The sequence below is a fragment of the Anolis sagrei genome, chromosome 5 (assembly GCF_037176765.1).
Source record: "Anolis sagrei isolate rAnoSag1 chromosome 5, rAnoSag1.mat, whole genome shotgun sequence".
Taxonomy (NCBI): Eukaryota; Metazoa; Chordata; class Lepidosauria; order Squamata; family Dactyloidae; genus Anolis; species Anolis sagrei.
The window spans coordinates 146,670,844-146,697,156 of NC_090025.1; the positions used below are offsets into that span (position 1 = coordinate 146,670,844).

General features: G+C 38.6%; 1 protein-coding gene across 1 annotated transcript in view; it reads left to right on the plus strand.

Annotated features, from left to right (window-relative positions):
• Positions 1-402: 402 nt before the first annotated feature.
• The window catches only part of ZDHHC17 (zinc finger DHHC-type palmitoyltransferase 17), a 57,600-nt gene continuing 31,689 nt past the window's right edge, over positions 403-26,313 (plus strand). Inside the window, exons 1-4 of the mRNA XM_067469102.1 lie at positions 403-533; positions 18,458-18,561; positions 22,894-23,016; positions 24,986-25,063. Of these exons, the coding sequence (XP_067325203.1) occupies positions 471-533; positions 18,458-18,561; positions 22,894-23,016; positions 24,986-25,063 (368 nt within the window). The 5' untranslated portion in view covers positions 403-470. The remainder of the gene's footprint in view (positions 534-18,457; positions 18,562-22,893; positions 23,017-24,985; positions 25,064-26,313) is intronic.

Genomic DNA, 26,313 nt, shown 5'->3' on the forward strand with positions numbered 1-26,313 from the left:
TGTTAATATGTCCTGGTCTCCAGGGCAGCAGGAAACAAGCTTGCTCCCTCTTCCCTATGACTTTCCCTCACATATTTATACATGGCCATCATGTCTCCTCTCAGTCTTCTCTTCTGTAGGCTAAACATGCCCAGCTCTTTAAACCGCTCCTCATAGGGCTTGTTGTCCAGATCCTTCCTGCACATAGAAGAGAAATAGTTGCACTGGGACTTTCAGAAAGCAGATTTCCCCATAGCTAGAAGGGGAATGTTCATCCCATTACAGAGTTCTGACTAGCTGTCTGGCTGCTTCCTCTGCCATTGGGCCAGTGCTGGCCTAGCTTTGGCCAAGCCCCCTCCTTCCACTTCCTCTTCCACTTCCTCTTCCTCCTCTGGCCGGTCTCCCTTCGGAGAGGGAGGGGGAGGCGAGCCGAGGGAGGTCGCGAGGGAGCGCGTTTCCCGGCATGCAGCGGGCGGCGCGTTCGCACAAAGATGGCGGCGCCTCTGGAGGAGTACGAGAAAGAGGCCGGTTGTGTCCCTATCCTGCACCCGGAGGTGAGAGGCCTGGCGGGGCTTCTGCCGACTCCTTCCCGGAGAACGGGGAATGGCGGGGGGAGGCCGACGGAAAGCCAGCCGGCAGCGGGGTGTGTTCGGGCCTCCCTTCGCGGGCGGGGGCGGAGGCTGGCCCGAAGGACTCCCCGGGAGGGTGGGAGGAGGCGGCGGTTGTGGCAACGCCTCGCCTGGGAACAAGTCGCAGAGGTTGGGGAGAAGAGGCAGAGAGGCGGCCCGTTAAGTGCTGTCCCTGCAGGCGGGGAAGGAGGGGGCCCAACCTCGCCTCGCCTCCTTATTAGGATTCCTCCCTCACAGGCTGATTGATGGCAGGAGGGAGTCCTCAGGCCGGAAGGGACAGGCTTCAGCCCCTTCACCCCAAAGCACAGGCCTTGCTCTCTCCTTTCCTCCCTCTTCCTCTATGTTGTTTTGCAGATTCAGAGTGCATCTACACCTGACATGAGCAAATTTGGTCCTCCAGGTGTTTTGGACTTCAATTCCCACAACTCCTAACAGCCCCAGGCCCTTTCTTTTTCCGCTTCAGCCACCTAAACTTCGGCCCTCCAGGTGTTTTGGACTTCAATTCCCACAACTCCTAACAGTCTCAGGCCCTTTCCTTTTCCCCTTCAGCCACCTAAACTTCGGCCCTCCAGGTGTTTTGGACTTCAACTCCCACAATTCCTAACAGCCTCAGGCCCTTTCCTTTTCCCCTTCAGCCACCTAAGCTTCAGCCCTCCACGTGTTTTGGACTTCAACTCCCACAATTCCTAACAGCCTCAGGCCCTTTCTTTTTCCCCTTCAGCCACCTAAGCTTCGGCCCTCTAGGTGTTTTGGACTTCAACTCCCACTATTCCTAACAGCCTCAGGCGCTTTCCTTTTCTTCCTCAAGCCTCTTAAGCTTCGGCCCTCCTGGTGTTTTGGACTTCAACTCCCATAATTCCTAACAGCCTCAGGCCCTTTCCTTTTCCCCCCTCAGCTACTTAAGCTTCAGCCCTCCAGGTGTTTTGGACTTCAGCTCCCACAATTCCTAACAGCCTCAGGCCCTTTCCTTTTCCCTCTCAGCGACTTAGGAAGGGGGCCTGAGGCTGTTAGGAATTTGTGGGAGTTGAAGCCCAAAACACATAGGGGGCCCAAGTTTGCCCATGCCTGATCTACACTATTGAATTAGTATTTACAGTAGAGTCTTGCTTATTCAACCTTCATTCATCCAACGTTCTGCATTATCCAACACAGTCTGCCTCCTGCCCAGATCCACAGCAATATATTGCGATGTTTTGGTGCTAAATTCGTAAATACAGTAATTACTACATAATGTTACCATGTATTGAACTGCTTTTTCTGTCGATTTGTTGTAAAACATGTTTTGATGCTTAATTTGTAAAATCATAATGTAGTTTGACATTTAATAGGTTTTTCCTTAATCCTTCCTTATTATCCAACATTTTCGTTTAATTTAACATTTTGCCGGCCCGTATATGTTGGATAAGTGAGACTCTACTGTATTTATTTATTTATGATATTTCTACCCCGCCTTTCTCGAACCTGAAGGTGACTCGAGGCGGCTTTACAACATAAGTAGTTATTCAATGTCATTAAAGCCATGTAAAAATTACAATAAACATTTAAAAGAGAATTATACAACACATACATTTAAACCAGGGGTCCTCAAACTAAGGCCTGAGGGCCGGATGTGGCCCTCCAAGGTCATTTATCTGGCCCTCACTCAGGGTCAACCTAAGTCTGAAATGACTTGAAAGCACACAACAACAACAATCCTATCTCATCAGCTAAAAGCAGGCCCATACTTCCCATTGAAATATTAACAAGTTTATATTTGTTAAAATTGTTCATCATTTTAATTATTGTATTGATTTTAAGTGTTTTTTGCACTACAAATAAGATATGTGCCATATGCATAGGAATTCATTCATGTTTTTTTTTTTCAAATTATAATCCGGCCCTCCAACAGTTTGAAAGACTGTGACCTGGCCCTCTGTTTAAAAAGTTTGGGGACCCCTGATTTAAACCTTTAAAAAACATATAAACCACTACCTTTGCTATTAGCCTCGTCATCCAAAAACATTGTCTAAGCTGTTCCCGTATTCGATTTTGCAAAGTTCTGTGTTTGTCTATTGCACTAATTTCCCAACATCTTGTTCAAAAAGCTGTGTTTTCACTTTTCTGTGGAAGGTCAGGAGGGAAGGGACTGATCTAATATCCCTAGAGAGAGAGTTCCTCAGCCAAGGGGCCACCACTGAGAAGGCCTTGTCTCTCGTCCCCACCAGTTGTGCCTGTGAAAAAGGCAGAACTGAGAACAGAGTCTCCCCAGATGATCTTAAACTAGATGGTTCATAGAGAAAGATATGTTCGGACAGGTAAGCTGGGCCGGAATCATTTGACACAGTTTGGTACCACTTTTGACAGCCATGCCTCACTGTTATGGAATCATGGGAATTGTAGTTTTGCAAGGCCTTTAGCCTTCTCTTTAAAAGAGTGCTGGTGCCTCACTAAACTACACCTCCTATGATTCTACCTTCAGACAAAGTGGTGTCAAACTGCATTGATTCGGCAATCTAAATACATGCTAAGTCATGGCTGTTCATCACCAAGTCAACTTCAGCTCTCCACTGCAGTTTGACACATGCAGGTGACTAAAATGATCAAAGGTCTGGGGAGGAGGAAGCAAGCTTGTTTTCTTCTGCCCTGGAGACTAGGACGTGGAACGATGGCTTCAAATTACAGGATAGGAGATTCCGCCTGAACATTAGTCAATCCATAGCTGAAAGTCAGATAGTACAACTAGTATTGGGAGTAAAAATAGACCCTCGTCCTCTCTGTAGTTGACTGTTTCTGATTTAACAGAGACAAATGCAAGATACTCCACTTAGGCAGAAAAAATGAAATGTAAAGATACAGAATGGGGAACAATTGTCTCAACAGCAGTATGTGTGAAAAGTATCTTGGAGTCCTCATGGACAACAAGTTAAACATAAGCCAACAATGTCATGCGGCAGCTAAAAAAGCCAATGGGATTTTGGCCTGCATAAATAGGAGTATAGTGCCTAGGTCCAGGGAAGTCATGCTACCCTTCTATTCTGCCTTGGTCAGACAACATCTGGAATACTATGTCCAATTCTGGGCACCACAATTTAAGGAAGATGTTGACAAGCTGAAATAATTTTAGTTGCCCAGAAGAGGGCAAATAAAATGAGGAAGGGTCTGGAGAACAAGCTCTATGAGGAGCCGCTTAAAGAGCTGGGCATGTTTAGCCTGTAGGAGAGAAGACTGAGAGAAGACATGGTGAGGGCCATGTTTAATATGTGAGAGAAAGTCATAGGGAGGGGGGGAACAAGCTAGGATGTGGAACAATGGCTTCAAATTATAGGAAAGGAGATACCATGTGAACATAAGGAAGAACTTCCTAACTTTGAGAACTGTTCAGCAGTGGAACTCTCTGCTCCAGAGTGTGGTGGAGGCTCCTTTGGAGGCTTTTAAACAGAGGCTGGATGGCCGTCTACCGGAAGTGCTTTGAATGTGATTTTCCTGTTTCTTGGCAGGGGGTTGGATTGGATGGCCCATGAGGTCTCTTCCAACTCTATGATTCTATTATCTCTTTTAACAGCCATGGCTTCCTGCTGTTGAATTGTGGAGTTGTAGTTCAACAAAACCTTTGCCCCAAAGTGCTGATGCTTCACCACACTCAATTCCCAAGATTCCATACAACCGAGCCAGGTAGTTAAAAAGTGCTATCAAGCCATGATAGGGTAGATACACTCACAGAAAAAGGGCAAATTCTTAGCTGCCTGTCAAAGTCAGAGTATTAACTTGCTCTGAAGGAGCCCTACAGCAATTATAGTGCATTTACACTGCAGAATCAATGCATTTTGACATCACTTTAACTGCTATGGAATTCTGGGATTTGTAGTTTGATGAGCCACCAGCACATTTTTGCAGAGAAGGCGAAAGACCTTGTGAAATCACAACTTCCAGGATTCTGTAGCAATGGGCCAGGGCAGCTAAGTGGTATCAAATTGCATCTATTCTACAGTGAAGATTCATCCCCAAACATAGCTGCTTGCTAAAACTTTTTTTTAAAGTCAGAAAATTAAATCCCTTTGGAGAAGCTCTACAATAGTTATTCACCTCAGTGTCTAAAAGCCACCTCCCCATAAAAGGGTTTGAATCCTAATTGCAGCCCAATTTGCTCAGTCCAGGAAACCCTAAGATGGGGCAGTGCTTTGGGTCTTATTACATATTAACTTTCTGTGCCTGCTATATGAAACCTAGAATAAAACCTGAGCATAAACCAAACTCCCTTGTAGTTGTTTTGGAGTTACTTGATCTACCTTTGTTGCCTTTCCTCTTGTGTTGTACAAATTGGGGCCTAGTGTGGCCTCTATCAATGCCTTGGCGTCTATCTGTGGAAAAATTCCTTCAATCACAGTCTTAATTCAGTTTATTGGAAAAAGCAAGTTATTTTGTGCCAGTCTTTACCCCCTGACCTGAGTAAGAGAGACTTGTCATTCATTTGTTTTGGTCAGGAAGATGACTGCAGTGATATTGAGAGCACCTTAGTGGATGGTTCTCCATGCTGTCTGCATCAGTTCTTGATCTTCCATTAAACTTCAGAACAGGATGACAGAGAACAATGTTAGTTTTGTTCTCTGTCATCCTCAGCTTCCAAAAACTTGGGTTTTCCTTCCTGAGAAACACAGTCCCCACCTCTCGTAATTCAAATTGAACATCTAATATGTGGAATTAAAATTATATTATGATTATCTGTCTAGGAAAATCTTTATTGTCTTAATTTAAAAGTTTATTTCTCCTGCCTTAGCCTTCAAATTTCCATAAGATTCCACTGGTTATTGTAAATATCCCAGAAGACGATTCTGGTTGGTTTTTAGTTGCCTCCCACCTAGTATGAGGTAGGGAATGCTTTAGTTTGTTATGAAAGATTTTATCATTGAAAGACATGCCAAATATCAGGGGGTGTTTGGATTTATTTTTCCCCACAGAGCAGATGGCATTTGTGTTAAGAGTCAACAGCTTGAAATTTTGTCTGAGACAAAAATCTTAAATTTAGTATCCTTCCTTTAGGCTATAATTGTACTTATTTGCCTAGAAGTAGATGCAATTGAAGTCAATGGATTTTATCTCTGAGTACGCATATATAAAACTATATTGTTGTCCACAGTGGCAATTATGTAATTAAAGGTTATAACAGGGATGGGCAACTGTGGCACGTCCCTGAACAATGTTATGCTGTAGAAGAGTTCACACTGACAGGAATGCCCCATAAAGAATATATCAAAAGTATAAGTGTCCAGACCCCTGATTTTGATTTTTCTTTTAAAAAAAGGTCTTAAGCAATGCAGGAACTTTAGTAACTTGTTTAAAAGTGAATTACATCTGGAAGTTTTGCTTTAGTCAGAAAAAGGACTGATTAAGTGTCTGAGGCAGTCAAAGCCTGCTTGTGGCTTCACGGCTGAACTTTGCTCAGCTCTGTTTTATGATAAATATATTTATTGTGAAATCAAATAGTACCAGAACTATAAACAGAATGGCTAGAAATACAAAACAAACTTGAGTCTGCCACTGAACAATCCTGTGTTATAATTATGCTGAGGTTGTGGTAGAAAGAGACTGATGCTACTCTGTTTTTGGAATAGCGTCCTTTGGTTGCTTTGACTAGGACACAACAGTCCAAATGTTTTTATAGAAGTAGGCATGCAAAAAATGTCCCTGGAAAGGCTGCTTGTGTCTGTATTCTCTCGTGAGCTTCACAGTTATTGTTATTTCACAGTTCCCTAATGGGCAGAAGGAACGATGCTACAGCACAGCACTTAGATGACTCCTTTAAGTTTATATTCTACCTTGTCTTCAAGAAGGTTTGGCAATATATATGTTCCTCCCCATTTTTATTCTCATAATAACTTTGCTATAAAATCCCACTGCGCACTGATCCAAACTAGATCTTTAAATTTTACCTGTGAGAGATATTGACGATAGGCACAAAGTGAGTTTTTCAGGTAAGTTAGGATATAAGTCTAGGTTTCCTTGGTCAATATTTTATCTCAGCATAATTTTTGAAATTGTCCATCCCGTTGGAGTAAACAGTAGGGAAATTTTGTGCCAGGCCTTGGATTGATGTAAGTAGAACCATTAGTAAGACTGTGTCCTTGTTCTCTAGGAGTATATGATTGGGTAAAAATTTGTTCCCTTTACCTTCTGCCCACAGCTCCTCCCCATATGTTAAGTATTCTTTCCGCATATTTTTGCCATAGTAGATTACTGCTGGTATATTGAGGGTGTTCTGTTGGTGCCTCTATCATGGTCCTTTGTGTGTTCTTCTGCCATTGTATCTCCTGTGTCCCATTAGCTCACAGTTCTCAGGTATGAGATTCTCATGTTAGATGCTTAGAAATCTGACAATTTGGAATACATTTTTTGGTTGTGGCATAGATCTATAGGTATTACAAAATATATGTAGTTGAATCAAATTTTATTTCGATTCATAATTTTACTTCCATTAGGGTCTTCAATGAATATGTGAGATCAGAAACATTGCTGCAATGGTGTCATAACTTTTAACTGAGTTCTTGAGGGGAGGAGACATGGTTGGACCTGAGGGACCAGTCAGGGGTAATTAGTTGAAGAATTGCAGCTCTGAAGAGACAAATACTATATCTCTCTCAGTGTGTTGTATCATTGCTTGATTGCACACATGTGAGAATTGTGGAAAATGTTTGTTGTTGAATTATGATCAAATGCATTTCCATGTTGCTTTCTGCCTATGACTTTGAGTTGTTCTCAGAGATTGGAACCCTTACTCTAGGAAGGGTAAGATGGTTGCCTCCATGCTGTCCTGCTGACAAGTGCAAACATTTCTATTTTGGCTTGCTTCTTCTCCAGATGACTGAAGAGGGCTTTTAATGGTGTGTTGTTTTGTTGTTTTTTATCTTCTGGCTTTTAGGTTTTGTTTTTTTAAAAAAAATAGTTATTCTATGGATTGTTGATTTTTTTTAAAATAACTACTTTTTATTTAAGTCTTTGTAAGTATTTTAATCTGAAATTGTTTTATTTTTATCAGCTGCCTTGAGTCCCAGTATGGGGAGGAAAGGCAGAATATAATAAATGATAAATGGCCTTAGACTCTCACCCTGGATGGCGTGATTAACATTTGGAATGTATTTTAATCATGTTTGCTATGTATTAATTTTAATTCAAGTTATTTTAAGTTAACATTCTGTGTTTTTAATAGCATTGCAGAGGGTGCTGTATGTAAGCTTCTTTTAGTCCCCCTTGGGGTAGAGAAAGGTGGTATATAAATAAGGTAAATAATAAATAAATAAAGTAAACGATTTATGTATTTAATTCTTATAATAATCCTGTAAAGGAAAACTTTCTGTGGATATTCTCAATCTGCTAGTTGTTTTAGGATGTTTATTGCAGTACTGATGTTAAAACAGGTTAGCAAGTGAAAATATAGATATGTGCTATATACATTATAGGTTACTTTATATATGTTGATATATATGTATGGAAGAGTGCTTAGTCCCTTGGATTGTTTTGATGTTTTATGAGCATTAAGGTGTAATCTTTATTTAAATACAGGTATCTATAGAAGTCAGAATTCTATTTAGAATAGGAGTAGGATTATCAGAAGAACTGAGGCAGGGCTCCCTTATTTACCTAATGTAATCTTCGCCCTGTATCTTAGAAGGGATAACAGCAAGGGATTTATCACCTAACGGAATTCCCTCTTCTATGCAACAGCTAAAGGAGGCATGGGCAAACTTTGGCCCTCCGGGTGTTTTGGACTTCAACTCCTACAATTCCTAACAGCCTACCGGCTGTTAGGGATTGTGGGAATTGAAGTCCAAAACACCTGGAGGGCCAAATTTTGCCTAAGCTAAAGAGACAAGAGCTTTGCCCCTTTTTTCACCTGGGAACCATAAGGAGGAGAATGGTTAAGGGAGTTGTTAGATTCAATTAATCTATAGTTCTACTCTTAAAACTACAGAGTAACTTTGAATTTCCAGGTGAGAGGCAGAAAATTATAAACATGTGGATGTGCAATAGACTGTTACTGAAAGAATGAAAAAGAATAAAGAATTATGCCTCAGTTGCAACCAGGAAAATACTTAATAATATTGAAGTAGTGCTTCATAGTATCTAATCATGATATCACTCTATGTTGTTAATTTCTGGTATTTCAGAAAACACATTGACTGTAAAGTGTAGAACTAAGGCTTGCTTTTGAAGATTTTTAAATACCTAAATACTTCAGTCCAAAATTAACTGATCCTTGTTTTTTAGTCATAACCAAGGGATCTTTAATTATATGCCATGAATGATTTAAGCATGGCTAGTTTTTCAAAGTTCATAAGATAGCTAAGAATGAGGCAAAATAAAAATGGTAACTTCCTTTGACATTTTGCCTCATTCTTAGCTATCTTATGCACTTTTTAAAACTAGCCATGGTTAAATCTATGAAAAGTTAGGTCTTTCAGCCAGTTAGTGAAAGGAAGAGAAACAGCTGCAGGTTTCAGATATATCCGTGTAGGCTTAGCAGGCTTGCTCTTGAGAAATAGAAAAATAGCACCTTCCTATATTATGTTATAATTATCATCATCATAGGCTATTACTTGTGGCTGAGTATGATTGTCTTCCAAATGTGCAGTCTTGGTGGTGGGTCCGCAGATGACTGTAGAGACCTATTCGGGATCCTCATGGTCTTTGTCAGTGAGGACATAAATTTTCCCTATTCATGCCTCTTCACAATCTACAACACTGTTGGCAATAGCTGACCTATTAAAATGTTTGAGGGCCAACACTTTCCAGTTCTCAGTGTTTATGCCACATTTTAAAAGATTGACTTTAAGTCTCTTTTGCTGTCCACCAACATTTCTTTTTCTGTTTTTGAGTTGAGAGTAGAGTAACTCCTTTGAGGGATGGTGATCAGGCATTCAGACAGTGTGGCCAGTCCAGTGGAACTGGACTGTTGTTGAGAATTATAGGATCCTAAAATGGACTCACAGACAGGTGTAATTTCTCACCCTTATGTAAAGTTATCACTTTAACACCACATGGCAAACACCGTAGTTTCAATTTGATAATTTGCATAGGTGTTTTAGACCTCAGCCATAGTGTATTTACTTGCCCAGTACTCAGTATGGTATACAATGTTGTGTTGCCATCAACAGTGTATACCATACAAAACAGCGTATACCATAAAATATCTGTAGCTTTTCTTCTTTCCTTCCCTCTTCCTTCAAATCAGTACCTTTATGTAGGAATATGTGAACTGGTTTTAGGTAAATGTGGTAAATTCTCAAATACTTTAATTTTTTTTTTATCCCAAAGTGCTGTTTCACCTGTGAAAAATTTGCTGTACATTTTGTGCTAATTATTCCATTGGAACAGTGGGGGCGAATTTCAGATGTATTCTTCTTAGCAGCTTTAGGATTTATAACAGAATGACACGAATCTTTTTGATACTTGATACTTGCTTGTATGAGTGTTTATACAAAGGTACTACCAGGTGTTTTCCTTTTTCAAATAATTATATTGTGTATATGTGTTCCTTAAAGTTGCCTGTCACCTTACAACATAGTACTTAGGAAATGTGTTCAGAACGCTTGGTGCTGTCAGTGAGGCTAGTATTCCTGTCCTCAGGTTGAATGTGAAGACTGGAGTAAGATAAAAGAGAACAGGTTGCCAGCTGTGACTTCATGGGTCAAATGAGATGGAAGCAAGGACTTCATACTACAACTGCATAGGAGAATTTGATTTCTTTTGATAAATAGTGATGTGTTCTTCATCCTACTCTTCACCATCTTTCAGAACTTCTAAAATTACTGTAAGATTTTTGTCTAACAAATTTGGGTTGACATTCTGCTCAGAAATGAGCAATAGATCATGTAATTAAGCACATGTAAAATACATAGTGAAATCAATGGAACTTAAATTTATTTAACTGCGTGGTGTGTTATGCTCAGTTATATGTGTCACAGTACTTTTTAATATGTTGCTATTTAAACCCATGCCATGTGATCAAAATGTATTTAAATGCATACTAAATCAAATTCTAATGACATGTTATCTCAGTACAGAGTAATGACTGAAGATGTTATATAATGGTAGAAATATAACTGTGATATTCTAGATTTTTATATAATTTAGGGATAGCATCCCCCGATTGGACTGAATAAATTCTGTAACACAGATTGACATGGAAGGTGAAATCTGAGAACAAGAAACTCAACAGAGAACAGCCCATTGATTTTAATGCCTTAGTATTTTGGCTTGAATGAATTAAAACTCAACTAATCACAGTTTTTTTCTCATTTGGAATTGGCAACAACTTATTCTGTGCCAGCTGTGCATGAAGTCACATGATCTTTCTGGCCTCAAAATACAGTGTTTGGATTAAAGGTTGTAGTCATACATCTGTCTGTGTCTTTGTTATGTAAAAACTGCAGAAACATAGAAATAGAATATAAAGGATTAATCAGTTAATCAAATGAATGACTTAAAAATAAAATCCTCCTTTTAAAAAATTAGTTTGGAATGTCTGAAAAATACAATTTTGTTGTCCTATTATCTTTACCATAATTGTATGTAGTACTGCCTTTCTCCTCATGAATGTAGAAGAATGTAGCTTTGGGCCATGTATTATTCATGTACAGTACTTGCAGCAAAATTTGCAATGTCTGTTCTTCCTTATAAAAGTTTCTTGGGAGGGCTTCTAACAGGATATCTAGTGATACCGAGATAGAGAACTTTGAGACAAATTTCATCTTTGTCGTTTTGCTTGGTGTACATCTCTTCATGGGGATGAACTTCTTATTTCTTAAACTGAATAGTTTGGAAACCAACAAGTTCCTTAGATGAGTCCTTAGATGTGTATCAGAAGAACTGTTGATTGCCTCATCACAGAATCTTAGAACTGGAATTGTTCCCAAAGGCTATCTTTGCCATGCAGGCATTCACAGCTACCACACTCCCTGAAAGTTGGAATTCAACTTCTGTGTAAAGACTTCTAATGAAGGACATTCCACCACCCTCCTAGATAATCTGTAACAACACTCATCACACATCTTGTGTGGAAGCCGATAGGAGACCTTGGATTTAAGGCCACCTCTAGACTCTGAGGACTGAAACAGCCCCTGTTCCAGTGCCTCATAATATCTGATTAAGGGCTCAGCTTTGAATCAGTTGTTTAGCTCCCAGCTCACAGGCATGATTCATGTTGCTTTTATTTCTATGTAATACATTGTCCCAAGTGTATGATTCCTGTGTTGGAAATTGTCATTTTTCCGAATGTTGTCTTTAGGAGATTCTGCTTTTTTCTGAAAAAAAAAATTATCTACCCTTGTAAGCTTCCCTGCCTATGTGGACATGCAGTTGCTGGAGGTATAGCTCCTTATATCTCCAGCACAAACAGAGCCCCAAATGTTGCAGGTCACTAAGGCATCTCACCTGCTTGCTTAGACCATGCACACAGGCAGAACACATGGCCCAAAACACAAGGAAGCCTCCCAAGCAGCACATCAAGCAGTCAGATTTAACACAAAACTTGCAAGCTCACCTTAGGCAATCTCTTAACCAATCACTCAGAGAACACCTATTGTCTTCGTCCTGTTAGCGGAGCTCAAATTAGAGTTATCAGATTACACCCTAAAAGCTTGCTAGGAACAGGAAAGGCAATAAAACTGCCTTAATAAAACAAGGGCAATAAAACGATGAATCAAGGGCAACAGGTTTTGTTTTCCATTTTGAGAATGCAAAATAATTTATTTGAAAACTAACAGCACTATCTTCTTGCAAAGTTTACAGACTTCCTTTGAGAAAAGAACAGTGAGTTTCTCAAGCAATAGCTGAATATGATACTTTTATTGCTTGCTTTATCCTGGGTTTTTTTTCCTGATGTAGAGAGGTGTGGCATTGAAAGTTGCATAGAGATTTTTGTGGCCTTTTGACTAGCCTAAAAAAAAAAGAATCATCACACTATGGATCATGGAATTTGTCTTATGGTTAATGTAGATACCTTTGCAATGGTAAATTGTAAAAGTATTTTTACTGTTTCTCAACAAATTGGTCATTAAGGTGATGCAAAGTGCAAAGGTTAAGAACAATTTAACTGCCATTTAAAAAGTAATAGTAGCAATAATTGTTGTATTCAAGATATTTCCAACTGAGGATGACCCTATGATAGGGGTTTCTTGCTCAGAAAAGCTGGATTTCAGTTGAAAGTTATAAAGTATGCACAAACTTAGGTTGAAAGAGATGTTCTTTCAGATATCTGGTCTTAAACCATTGCATATCTTTCTCCAGAGGGAGGTTTCCAGTATTTGTGGTTCAGAATTTTCCAACAAAAGTACATGTGTTTGACTGGCTTTTAGATGTATTATTTATCGTTTCAGAAGTGAACTGAGGATACAGTTGTAATGTATTTAAAAAATACAAAGTTCAAACACTTTGTATTATTAAATGCCCTTTGACTAGTAGCTGGCCACTTGGAGTGCCTCTGGTGTTGCTGTGAGAAGGTCCTCCATTATGTATATGGCAGGGCTCAGACTGCATTGTAATAGGTGGTCTGTGGTTTGCTCTTCTCCACTCTCGCATATTGTGGACTCCATTTTGTAGCCCCATTTCTTAAGGTTAGCTCTGCATCTCATGGTGCCAGAGCTCAGTCTGGTCAGTGCCTTCCAAGTTGCCCAGTCTTCTGTGTCCCCAAAAGAGAGTCTCTCATTTAGTATCAGCCACTGATTGAGGTTCTGGGTTTTAGCCTGTCACTTTTGGACTCTTGTTTGCTGAAGTGTTCCTGCGACTATCTCGGTAGATCTTAGAAAACTATTCCTTGATTTAAGGCATTGGCGTGCTGGCTGATATCTGAACAGGGGGTGGACTGGAGATGTCACTGCCTTGGTCCTTTCACTATTGGTTGCTACTCCCTGGCGGATGTCAGGTAGTGCAGGAATGGCTAAACAGTATAATTTCTCCAAAGGTGTAGGGCATAGACATTCTGTGATAATGGAGCATGTCTAATTAAGAGCCACATTCACTGTTTTAGCATGGTGAGATGTTTTCCATACTGGGCATGCGTACTCACCAGCAGAGTAGCAAAGCACAAGGACAGATTTCTTCACTGTATCTGGTTGTGATCCTCAGGTTGTGCCAGTCAGCTTTCGTGTGATATTGTTTCTAGCACCCACTTTTTGCTTGACATTCAAGCAGTGCTTCTTGTAGGTCAGAGCATGGTCCAGGGTAACTCGCAAGTATTTGGGTGTGCTTAATTGCTCCAGTGAGATTCCTTCTCAGGTAATCCCCAGAGCTCAAGATGTTTGTCTTTTTTTAAGATGAAAAGCACATGTCTGTGTTTTAGATGAATTAGGAATCAGCTGGTTTCCCCTGTAATAGACAGGAAGAGCACCTAAACCTTTGGAGAGATTCTGTTCAACCATCTCAAAGCTTCCTGCTTGGACAGTGATGGCACAATCGTCAGCAGAGATGAAACTCTCTGTCCCTTCTGGCAGTGACTGATCATTTGTGTAAATGTTAAACATTAATAAAGCAAGCACACTTCCCTGAGGCAGACCATTCTTCTCTTTTAGATAAGAACTGGACTTCCTAAAAAGTGAGAGAGGTGAAGAGGGTTCAGATAGGTCTTTTATCAAAGGAGCAGGGTGACCTTAGTGGTGCCTTTTCTGACAAAGGCTAGATTGTGATCTACACTTCCAAATTAACTTTTGAAAACTAGTAGCCATGTTGGAGCCAAGAAACTAAAACTAGACAAATCAGAATCCTAACTTGAAATTTGCAGTAGTCTTGATAGTGAACTTTCGGATTTTTAAAAATGTTTTCAACATTTGACAGTTTTTTTAAACATATGAATATGAATAAGATGAAAATATAACCAACTGTTAATTTCCTGTGCATGTAGTTTCAGAGTACAAAAGTAGCATTTTACCACACAGAATAAACTGTTATTTACTTTATTTACACACTTCCTTTTCCTCCAAACCAGGACTCAAGGCAGATTACTAATTACATGCAAAAGGTCAACATAAAAAATTAATTATCTATAAGAGCCATCAGATTATAGCAGATGGCAAGAAAAATAAATTGTCACTAGAATATCAGCTTTTAAGTTTGTAGGCTTAGATTATGTAGTTGACTAGATTATGTGCATATGCTCATAGTATACCATCATTCCAAATAATTTAACAAGCATGCACATGGATACAACTACAGTAAATGAAACTTAATCTAATTTTAATTCCATTTAATTCAAAAGATTTACAGCAATCATATTATCCAGAGGTAATGCCATTACTATGCCAACAAGAATGCATATACATCTTGGTGCTAGCTTTGAAATCAACCTTTCTTCACCAGATAAACTGGCTTAAAAGCATTCAGTGTGAGGAAGCAAGTAGGAATGGTGATGTTTTAGTCAGAATCATCATATTGTCTGCAGATAGTATGTGTGGAAGATCATGTAGACAGTTCAGATTTGTCAAGGACCCTTCCTTTAATGGTGGGAACAAGAGATCAGGATAACTTGCGAGTTACCCTGGACCGTGCTCTGACCTACAAGAAGCACTGCTTGAGTGTCAAGCAAAAAGTGGGTGCTAGAAACAATATCATACAAAAGCTGAGTGGCACAACCTAGGGATCACAACCAGATACAGTGATCCCTGGAGAAGAGAAGATGTCCTTGCGCTTTGCTACTCTGCTGCTGAGTACACATGCCCAGTATGGAACACATCTCACCATGCTAAAACAGTGGATGTGGCTCTTAATTAGACATGCTGCATTATCACAGGATGTCTATGCCCTACACCTTTGGAGAAATTATACTATTTATCACTAAATTGAGCTTTACATGACATTTCTAATATCCATTAGTTGAATTACAACATTTGTAGTAGACTTTAGATTAGTGTGGATCTCCAAAAGTTGTTAGGTTAGAATTCCCACAGTTCAACACCCTTGAATGTTCACACTAGTACTAATAGGGATTGTGGTCCAAATTCATTTCTCATTATGAAGAGTTAGTTATAATCTTCAATGAAGCGTTTATCATTCCAGATATCTGAAACGCCAGATCACCTTTTAAGTTACCTATCATGCTTGTTTATCACTGAAGGTTACACAAAACAGAAGCATTCATTACTACTGCTCCACATTGCATATATTCATTGCCCAATTCAGTGTTAATCTTTCCTTTAGGTGGCTAGTGAGGTATAGTTAATATCTTAGTCTTGTGAAATTTATTGCCAACATTTGTTATTGTTATGGCTGTCATTTTGATTGAAGACCTTATCATGTTTTTGCAAAACAAACAATATGGAAATCTTAAGGATTAACTATCTCCATGTAATAATAGGTGTTTTAAAATAGTATCATTTATTTCAGAAATGCTCCAATTATTTTTATACAAGTGTATAGCCTGTCAACACTTGAAAGCTATATACACATACCCACACTCTTTTCTATTTATGGTTGCCATTGCCATGGCTTGTGTGATAGTTTGAAATTAGAAAAACAACATGGAAATCCATACATTGTTAAAGTAAATCATCTAGAATCATAGAGTTGGAAGAGACCACAAGGACCATTCGATCCAACCCTCTGCCATGTAGGAACATCTAATCAAAGTACTCTTGATAGATGGCCATTCAGACTCTATTTAATAACCTTCTGAGAATGAGACTCTACTGCCCTCCAAGGCAGCATATTTGATTGTTGAACAGCTCTGACCATTAAAAAGTTCTTGCTAATGTTTAGGTGGAATTGCTTTCCTCCTATTTGAATCCACTGTTCTGTGCACTAGGGTGCATCTAGGCTGTAAAATTAATGCAGTTTGACACTACTTTAACTGCCATGTCTCAATACTATGGATTCATGGTAGTTCTAGTTTAGCAAGGTCTTTTGCCTTGTCTGCCAAGCAGCGATGGTGCATCACCAAACTCCAAATCTCATAATTCCATAGCATTGAGCAATGGCAGTTCAAGTGTCAAACTGCAATTCTACAGTGTAGATGCACCCCCAATCTCCAGAGCAGCAGAAAATAAGGTTGCCTCCCCCTCAATATGATGTCCTTTCTAATGTTTAAAACGCTATCATGCCCTTGCTTAATCTTCTCTTCTCCAGGCCCAAAAGTGTCCAGACCTTTTATCATTTTTATCGATTCTCTTACACCAAAAGTGACATGCAGTTTCTCAAGTCGCTCCTGACATTTAAAAAAAATCATTTTTGTTGTATTTCTCTGGACACGTTCCAATTTGTCAATATCCTTCTTGGATTATGGTGTCCAGAACTTAACACAGTATTCCAGGTGAGGTCTGACCACAACAGAAAAGAGTGGTACTATTGCTTTCCTTGATATAGATATATTACTCCTGTTGATGCAGCCTAGAATCACATTGGCTTTTTTCTTGAATCATGTTTGGCTTGTGGTCTACTAAGACTCTTAGGGCCCTTCCACACAGCCATATAATTGAGAATACCAAGGCAGAAAATGTTACAATATGTGCTTTGAATTGGGTTATCTGAGCCACACTACCATATATTCCAGTTCAAAGTAGATAATGTGGGATTTTATTGATGTGTGGAAGGGGCCTTAGATTGCTTTTACATGTGTTATTTTCAAGCCAAGTGTCACCCATCCTGTGTATGTACATTTTAATTTTTTTTCTGCCAAGTGTATTGCTTTACATTTCTCCCTTTTAAATTTTATTTAATTAGTTTTGGGCCAGCTCTCTAATTGGTTATGGTCAGTTTGAATTCTGATCCTATAGAGCAGTGTTTCTCAAACTCTACTCCTCTAGGTGTTTTGGGCTTCAGCTTCCAGAAATCCCAGCAATTTTACCAGATGTTAGGAATTGTTGGAGCTGAGGTACCCAAAACACCTGGAGGAGCAGAGTTTGAGAAACACTGCTCTAGAGTATAAGCTACCTCTTCCAATTTGGTGTCATCTGCAAATTTAGTAGGCATGACCTCTATTCCATCATCCAAGACATTGATAAAAATGTTGACTAATGCTGGGCCCAGGACAGATCCCTGTGGCACTCTACTGGTCGCTTTTCTCCAGGATGACGAGAAGCCATTTATAAGCACCCTTTGGGTTCGGCCAGTCAACCAATTCCCAATCCATCTAAAATGAATAAGAAATGAGAGACAACCAGAGAACTCTGCTCTTTGATAGACATCTAATCTACAAGTAATACATGCTCACTTTTTCTTTTCATTGTCATAAAAATGCTTTGAATGCCATCAGATCTTCATATTGATGCTGCTGGTCTATTTCAAAGGAAGGAACTGGAGTTCGTTGAACTTTGTGGGGTGCTGTTAGGGGCTGCTCCATTGTTTAGCCCACATTTCATTAGCTTCTTTATGAAAATATCATGGGAGAATGTCAGGAGAGAATGCCTCTAGAACATGGCCATATAGTCTGAAAAAAACTTACAACAACCCACTATCATGGGAGAGCTTGTCGCAAGATATGCTATATCCACAGCATTCTCTTTCTCTACTAAGCTTGTAACTATAAAAATAGAGAGAGAAATAAGTTTAGTCTGGCATGACTTGTTTTTTAGGAATCCGTGTTGATTTTCTAGGTTAAAATAACTGCTTCTTTCAGATTTTTCAAAAAAGACTTGGTATTGCTAGTCATAATGGCTGTAGGGAACCTCCAGGTTTAGAGATAACATGCCTCTGAATACCAAGTTGTGAGAAAGAAGAGCAGGAGAAGGCAGTTGCTATCATGTCATTTGCAAGCTTCCTTGGAATAGAGGACTTCTGCTGGGAGACACATGGTGCAGTACAAGGCCAGCCAATTTTCTGAAGCAAATGTTTTGTACTCCAGTTTTCAAAATCTTTAAATGATTCTAACAATCTAAAAAAACTTATTTTTGTAGGAAATCAAGACTCAAGCTCATTATAATCATGGATACAGTGAATCTCTTGGACGCAAAAGCCACATTGATGATTATAGCACGTGGGATATTGTCAAAGCTACACAGTAAGTAGTTGTAATTGTTATATTTATATTGGCATCTAATGAAAGACACCGACCATCTCATTATTGTTGTGAACTATTTTGGAGACTTGGAGCCAAAGTTCTAAATGAACACTCTGACGACAAAAGAAGCTTTACCGGAGAATCTAGGAAGAGGTTATTTTCCTCCCCATACAACACCCCTTTACTCACAGTTCTACCTGTCCAGGCCCCAGTTATCTGTTCTAAGTGTAAATTTACTCTGAACTTTTTCTAGTCCTCTGGAGCAGATATAGAGGGGATGTGTCACTATTTCATTCCTGTCCCTAAATCATCAGTTCAAATGGTGGTGGAGGAAATAATTACAAAAATTCCAGTTGCATACTGGTAGTTTTTGCTAACAAATCCATTGATGCAAGCATAAAATAAAGGCACCACAGATTTGAAGACGTATTTGCAGCACTGTTCAACTTTCAGTTATAATACATTCCTTCCTGTCCTGCTCATCATCTTTCATCAGTTGCCTATGCTTCTTTTTCTACCAGTTGTTTGCCAACATGAAAATAGCAGGAACTCTTTGCTGTGCAACTGCAGCAGCTCTAACAACTCACAGAAAACAAAGAAGAGGCTTGGATAAGTAACTACCATCTCAGTGTACTATGAAAATAGTAGAACATAAAACTTACAGGTTACAGGAGCAAGTTACTTGTGCATACAATACATAATGAGTTTGATCATGGCAACAGCCAACCATTGTGACAATTTGTAAACTAGGGCTTATTCCATCAGGGCCGGAAAACATTAAAAAGAGCAGCAAGCAGTGAAGTGTTATACTTTTCTGCTTGTAGCCACAAGCAATCAAACAACATATTAATTACAAACTGTTAATGACATGTTTGGGAACTACTGGTAATGTAGTAAGACTGCCATTCATAGAGACTGTAAAACAAGTTACTTAAAAGTGAATTTAATTTCAAGCATTATGGTCTCCAACTATTTGTGTTATGCCTATTCGCATATATTGTTAAAATCATAAAGTCATTCTGTTTCCCTGGATCAACAATTATTTTGTTGACTGTTCAAAAAAGGCTTTTGCAAACTGGGATTTAAACTTAATATTTTAGATATTAATTAATATTTCAGATACTTGCAGAAGAAACAACATGACTTGCTAAATGCTAAACGCTAAGTTTAACCATTTCTATTTGTCTTTGGGTGGGTTATAGTAGCTTGTAATAAACATGAGTTATAGTAACTGTAGATATAATGGAAAGTCTTCTTCAGGTGGATTAAAAACCTGACCATAGTGGAATTATATAAGATTAGGATCACAGAACCAGGAGGGTTCTGGGCTAAGTGATTATCTTCAGTTAATTAAATAGTAAAATATTGTGGTTTTTTAACGTGTTCTTGCTCTTGACTCCATAATATAAAGTATTGAGTCTAAAATCTTGAAAAAAAGATTAAAAGTTATTCTGAGGTAGCAGTAATTAAGTCTTGATTTTGTTTATTTGTCATGCTTTGGATTTGTAATTGCGTCTTTGGAGGAGCTATAAGTCATGTGGCAGCTATTTTGTGAAATTTATGAAAGAGCCACAAAAGTGATTATGAGAAGAATGCGGTGAACTAATTCTGTGAGATATTCATTGCCGAGATAAGTGGAACTGATTCCTAGATTTCAGCCTGGCAGATCCAGCAGAAGAGATATGTCATATCTCATACAGAATATGCAGTATTCTGTCCATATTTTTGATCCTGGATACAAATAGTATTTCAAATCATAACGGAGAAAGGGGAAAATAACATTGACTAAACCCCTCCACTCCCAAGATTGTGTACACCAAATCTAGCTTAAGTTGTAAGTTAAATTGGCTTGGAAAGAAGCCTTCAGGGAAGTGGTAATGATGCTGCTGTTTTCCTTTGTGGTTCTGAAGAAAATATTTCAGAGAAGCTTGGGAGTGAGTGCCACCTACTGATCAGTCTACAAATAACCTTTTAAGAAAAAGAAATACAAGAGAAGTAGCTTTCTACTAGGCTTGGGCGGTTTCGTTAATTTCGTAATTCATTATTAATTCGTATTTAAATTAGCTTACGATCCAATATTGAGCCATGCAGGAATAGTGTGAGGAGTAAATTAGATTCGAAACAATTTTTTCAATTTATTTCGTAATTATTTCGTAATTATTTCATAATTATTTTGTAATTATTTCGTAATTATTTTCGTATGTCTGGTGCAAGTTTTATAGTTGTTGTTTGTTTTATCACACCAACAGTCAACAACAGAGGGAGAGGGAAGCTTCAGAAGTTCCCCCTGTCCCATTTGGAGGTTTTTTTAGCATATTGCGCAATCGCGTCCGCCATTAACGAATCGATTCGTAATTATACGAAATTTCGTATATTTCAAAATTTTTAAAAGGAAAATTTCGGAATTATTAAAAAAAACGAAACGCAAGGGCCCCCTAAAAACAAAACGAGTTTGGAACCAAATTTTTCCGTGGTTACCCAAGCCTACTTTCTACCCTTGAATCATACCTCGCCCGCCCAACAACTTTGAGAAAACTATATTTGATTCCACAGATAATTGTCTCCAACCTTCTCAAGTCTGTAGCTGCATTTTGAAATCCTGAGAAACAGTTGTAGGCACCACCACTAAATGTCTCCTTTCTAGGGTCTACTTTGCACAAAGGACTTGCCTGAGAAAATGTTGAAGATGAAGTTTATGCTTGAGTCCCAAAAATGAAAACCTACATTTGGTCTTACAAACCCAAATGCAATTTAATTTCAAGAAAACAAATATTCAGGAAATAATTTTACTTAAAAACATTTAGGAAAGATGGCTTGCCATCAGATGGCAAAAGTTGTCTCTCAAAGAAAGCCAAATACATGGGAAACAGTAATGCTTGGCCATGGCCCTGGTATAGATGGTCTCAAAATGACCAAAGACAGACAGGTAATATTCAGAGTAACAAACAGGTCTGCCAATAGGCCCCAAAAGACTATACTCGGGCATAATGAGCTTCATAAAATGCAGGTGCTTGCTATCATTCATTTGATAATGTTGTCTAATCACCAAATTTGGTGTATGTTCAGTAAAACACATAAAATAACCTTGATTTATATTTGGAAGCTTTTGTTGGAAGAGATAAACGGTTCGGGACCTGCCTATCTTCATGACCGCATCTTCCCCTACGGACCCACATGATCTCTAAGATTATCTGGAGAGTCTCTTCTCTCACTTCCACCTCCATCACAGGCATGGTTGGTGGGAACGAGAAAAAGGGCCTTCTTGGTTACACCCCGCCCCCCCAGCTCTGGAACTCCCTCCCCAGGGAGATTAGGCTAGCATCCTCCTTGTCTGCTTTTCGCAAAATCTAAAGGTTGGCTCACTCCCTCCTGACCTTTAGGAGACAGTTAAAGACCTGGCTGTGGAACCAAGTTTTTGGCCCATCATAGGAATATTTAAAGTTAAAGTGAAGTTGAAAGTGCAGTGACCTAGGACAGTGCAGTGACCTATGTCTCTGTGTGATATGTAATTTTATGTGCTGTATTTAATAATAATTAATGTTTTATCAGGGGAGGGTCAATTTTGATGTTTTATACTGTATTTTTATCAATGGCATTGAATTGTTGCCAAAACTTTGAACTGCCCTGCATCCCCTTCGGGGTTGAGAAGGGCGGCATACAAATACTGCAAATAAATAAATAATAAATAAATATTCTGCTGTGCTTTCACATAGACAATTCCTTAGATAGCTGGCCCCATCTGGAACTCAAAATCTTGTCCTCACACTTTGTTGTTTTGTATCAAAAAGCTATAATGACCTATTTTATATTGCTCTTATCCTACTACTGTCATATGACCTCTGTACTTTATTCGTTAGCTCTATCCTCTAATTGTTGTTGCACCAGTCCACCTGCCTGTGATGATACATTGAATTTTATTATTGGTTGTTGGTTTTTATGCCTGTTTTTATATATTGCTATAACGTTGTTGTTTTATTTTGTTTTATATTGTTTTTATGCATTTTAATGTGTTACATTTTAATTATGGGCCAAATTCTTTGAGAGCTGGAGGGGGATTCTGGGAGGGATATGAAGGTGTGGATTGTGAATGAAACAGCTTTGTGCATTCACATCAAACTATGTTGTGTTATCCGGGGAAGAAACATAAATGAAAATCAGAGAATTGTCCTTCCCTAAGCTGTGTGAATAACCCACTTGATTTCCCCCTTTCATTTTGTCTTTTGTTTTTATGGTCATGGAGATACTGTAATACCACGGGTCATTTAAGTTTCAAATGTGTTTGATTTTATTAACCACGAATTACTAGCTATACTAATGACATTTTTCTTCAAGGTATGGGATTTACGAACGTTGTCGAGAGTTAGTGGAAGCAGGGTATGATGTGCGGCAACCAGATAAAGAAAATGTTACACTTCTTCATTGGGCTGCAATCAACAACAGATTAGATTTAGTGAAGTAAGTCTTTATATACTATCTAGGCCCAATTAGTAGTTAAAACTGCTAAAATCAACATGGCAAGATTAGAATGAATTAATGTGTATTACATTGATGTAATGTACATTAATTCATTCTCATCTAATTTTAAGTAGTGATAACATTTACTATACCAGTTGTGTCATTCCCCCACATTCATTGTAATAGTGAAGCCATGGCTACGGTGATGATCACAACTCTCGGAGGCATCTCATTCATAAGGGTTGCCAAAAGTTCATTTTGTAAGAAATGCTTTTTAAATTATTTATCTTTACAGCCTTCTGAGCAACATACTGCAGATCTACAACTAAATGGAACATCTATTTAGTTTTATCAGCATTCAATATTAATGTCAAAATAGGAATTTTAGCCCAAAATTTAAATACCGTTAATTTGTATGTTGTGAAACTTACATGGAACGCTTGGATTTGATACAGATAAATTATATCACTCAGGGCCAAAACTAAAGCAGATCTGAATTACTTTAATGCAAGCTACAGTGTGATTCTAATGCTTCAGAAGTGCAGACATTATATAGAGTGTGAATTACTTTGGTTTATTTATTTTGTATCAAAAGCATTGCATAAATTAGTATAAAAATGATAAAAATAAAAGGAGCACAAGTGGCTTAATATCTTTTGTCCAAAAATGGGCAACGGCATTGTTTGTAGCCTCCAACAGTTCCTCCTCTGTACATGAGGCAGGGCATACAGATGTGGAGTTGTCTGTTCTGCTCCACAGTCACACAAGGTGGTGCTAATGGCACTTATGTTTTACAGTGTGTTCTGGTATATTTCGTTTAAGATGTTCTGAGGAACTTTCTGTCAAATATTCAAAAAAATAAATAAATAGGTATTTGAAAACCTAGTTTCTGTTGTCTTTGTAAATAATGTGTCTGGGTACGTTAAAAGATAAAACTGAAAGTATTATTACTATTTCTTAAAAAAGAACTAGTATGGATTAAAAAAATAAGAGATCAAAAAACTTTTTAGAAGGCCTGGAACAGCAGAAGGTTCTGTCTATGGTCCTGAAAAGACAGCTGTATAGGCATCAGGCAGCCCTCTTTGGGGAGAGAATTTGACAAATGGGCACCACAGTTGAAACTGCAAGTCGCTTCTGGTGTGAGAGAATTGTCCGTCTGCAAGGACGTTGCCCAGGGGATGCTAGGCTGTTTGATGTTTTACCATCCTTTTGGGAGGCTTCTCTCCTGTCCCCACATGGGGAGCTGGAGATGACAGAGGGAGCTCAGTTCGTTCTTCCCAGATTTGAACTGCTGACCCTCTCGGTTAGCAGTCCTGCTGACACAAGGGTTTAACCCATTGTGCTACCCGGGACTCTTCAAGTTGCTCCTGACCCCCCCCCCTCCAAAAAAACCCAACAACAACCCCATAGTTAAATATCCTTTTGCCAATTTTTGATGTTTTACTCATGAGGGTAGTCAAGTGAATGTGCTGATGATGACTTCTACATATGAATACTTTGTTTTTGGATGCTGACTTGCATTACCTGTAATGCCTACAATATATCTTGAATTGTTGTGTTGTAGCTGCTGTTTATCCCTTGCAGTGAATATGGATTTGTTTCTGTGTCCATAAACAATTTCCCCTAGGTGGAAATTGGTAGCTGGTATAGCACTTTTTTTTGCAACTTCCTAACCTTACTTGAAAATATTCAAATTACTTAATCTCTTGAAAAGTATATAATTTCTTCTTCTACGATTGTAGATTTATTGTTAAATTAATAGGTTGCATTCATTCAATGAGCCTGCTCTAGTTGAGATTAATGATTGGATTTATACCTTTGTTTTTAACCAATTGAAAAGGAGAACTTCATTGATATGCACACTATATGTAAAACTGGTGTCAAACTATGTTTCCCTAGGAGCTTCTTGTGGTATACTTCTCTTGTTCTATCTATCAATTATTATATTGATTCTCTTCTATGCCTACAGGTTTTACATATCAAAAGGTGCTATTGTTGACCAACTAGGAGGTGACCTAAACTCCACACCACTACACTGGGCAACAAGGTGAGGAAAGACTTCTCCATTTGCACCCTCAGCTTTTTATGACAGGAGATCTGTTGGTGATTATCTACACAGATTGCTCTATGAAAACTTTCTTTCTGTGCAAGAATAAATTAACTTTCTCAGCAAACATCTTTTCTGAAATAAACACTGCATTTGCATACCAAGTCCAAGGCAGGTCTTAACCAACAATTCTTGAATATCATTCTGGAGAAGATATAGTATAAATATAATAAATAAAAAGAAATAATAATTGAGGACATTGAGCCAGAGATGACTTAACATCCATTTAGCCCCATCTATACTTTTAGTTGCAATAGAGTTGATTGAAATTGCTTTTTTGTAGGACTTAGTTGTAAGGGTTTAACTCAGTTTAAATCTCTAGTGCAGAATATCTTATTTGATCATTTTTATTAAGAGTACAGTGTGACTTAATTAAACTTTAATGCATTCTCATACAGGTATGTTCTAGAGAATAGATATGCATTAAGCAGTTCTGAGTGCTTTCAGATTAATTTTCAGTTGATAAAAATTAGATGGTAAATTGGCAATTTCAGGACTAATTTATTTATTTATTGCATTTATATACTGCTTTTCGCACCAATGGGGAGACTCAAAGTGGTTCACAATATAATCAATGGCAAAATTCAATGTCTCAGATGTATAAAAATGTCATATATCAATAAGGAGACACTTAACGCAATGTAATACAATATTACTGTATTATACACTTATTTTGGTTTTTAATTGAAAGCACTGTTTTTTCCCCTTCTTTCCCAGTTTTTTTGGCATCTCCTGTGCCTGTGTTCCTCTAGATCAGGCATGGGCCAACTTTGTCCCTCCAGGTATCTTGGACTTCCAAGTCCCAACAACCTACTGGCTGTTAAGAATTGTGGGAGTTGAAGTCCAAAACACCTGGAGGGAGGGCCATAGAATGAACAGAATAAACATGTGGAATCATTCAACTCCCAAATGCTTAAAATATGTAATTATCACCACCACCAAACAGGCTGTTCAATTGTACTAATATGAACAATACATCACAGTCATATACACCCTTGTTGTCCTGGTTGCAGTATCACTTGCTATCACTGCTAGAACTACAAGATGTTTTCCCCTAACATGGATGGGATTTCTCAATCTGGAATTCAGCAGGCTAGATTTTCCTTTGCTGTGACTTTCTTCAAGGGGTGGGTGGCGGGGAGGTTGCAGCTTCCGAATGATGGTGGTGGTGGTGGTGATGATGATTATGA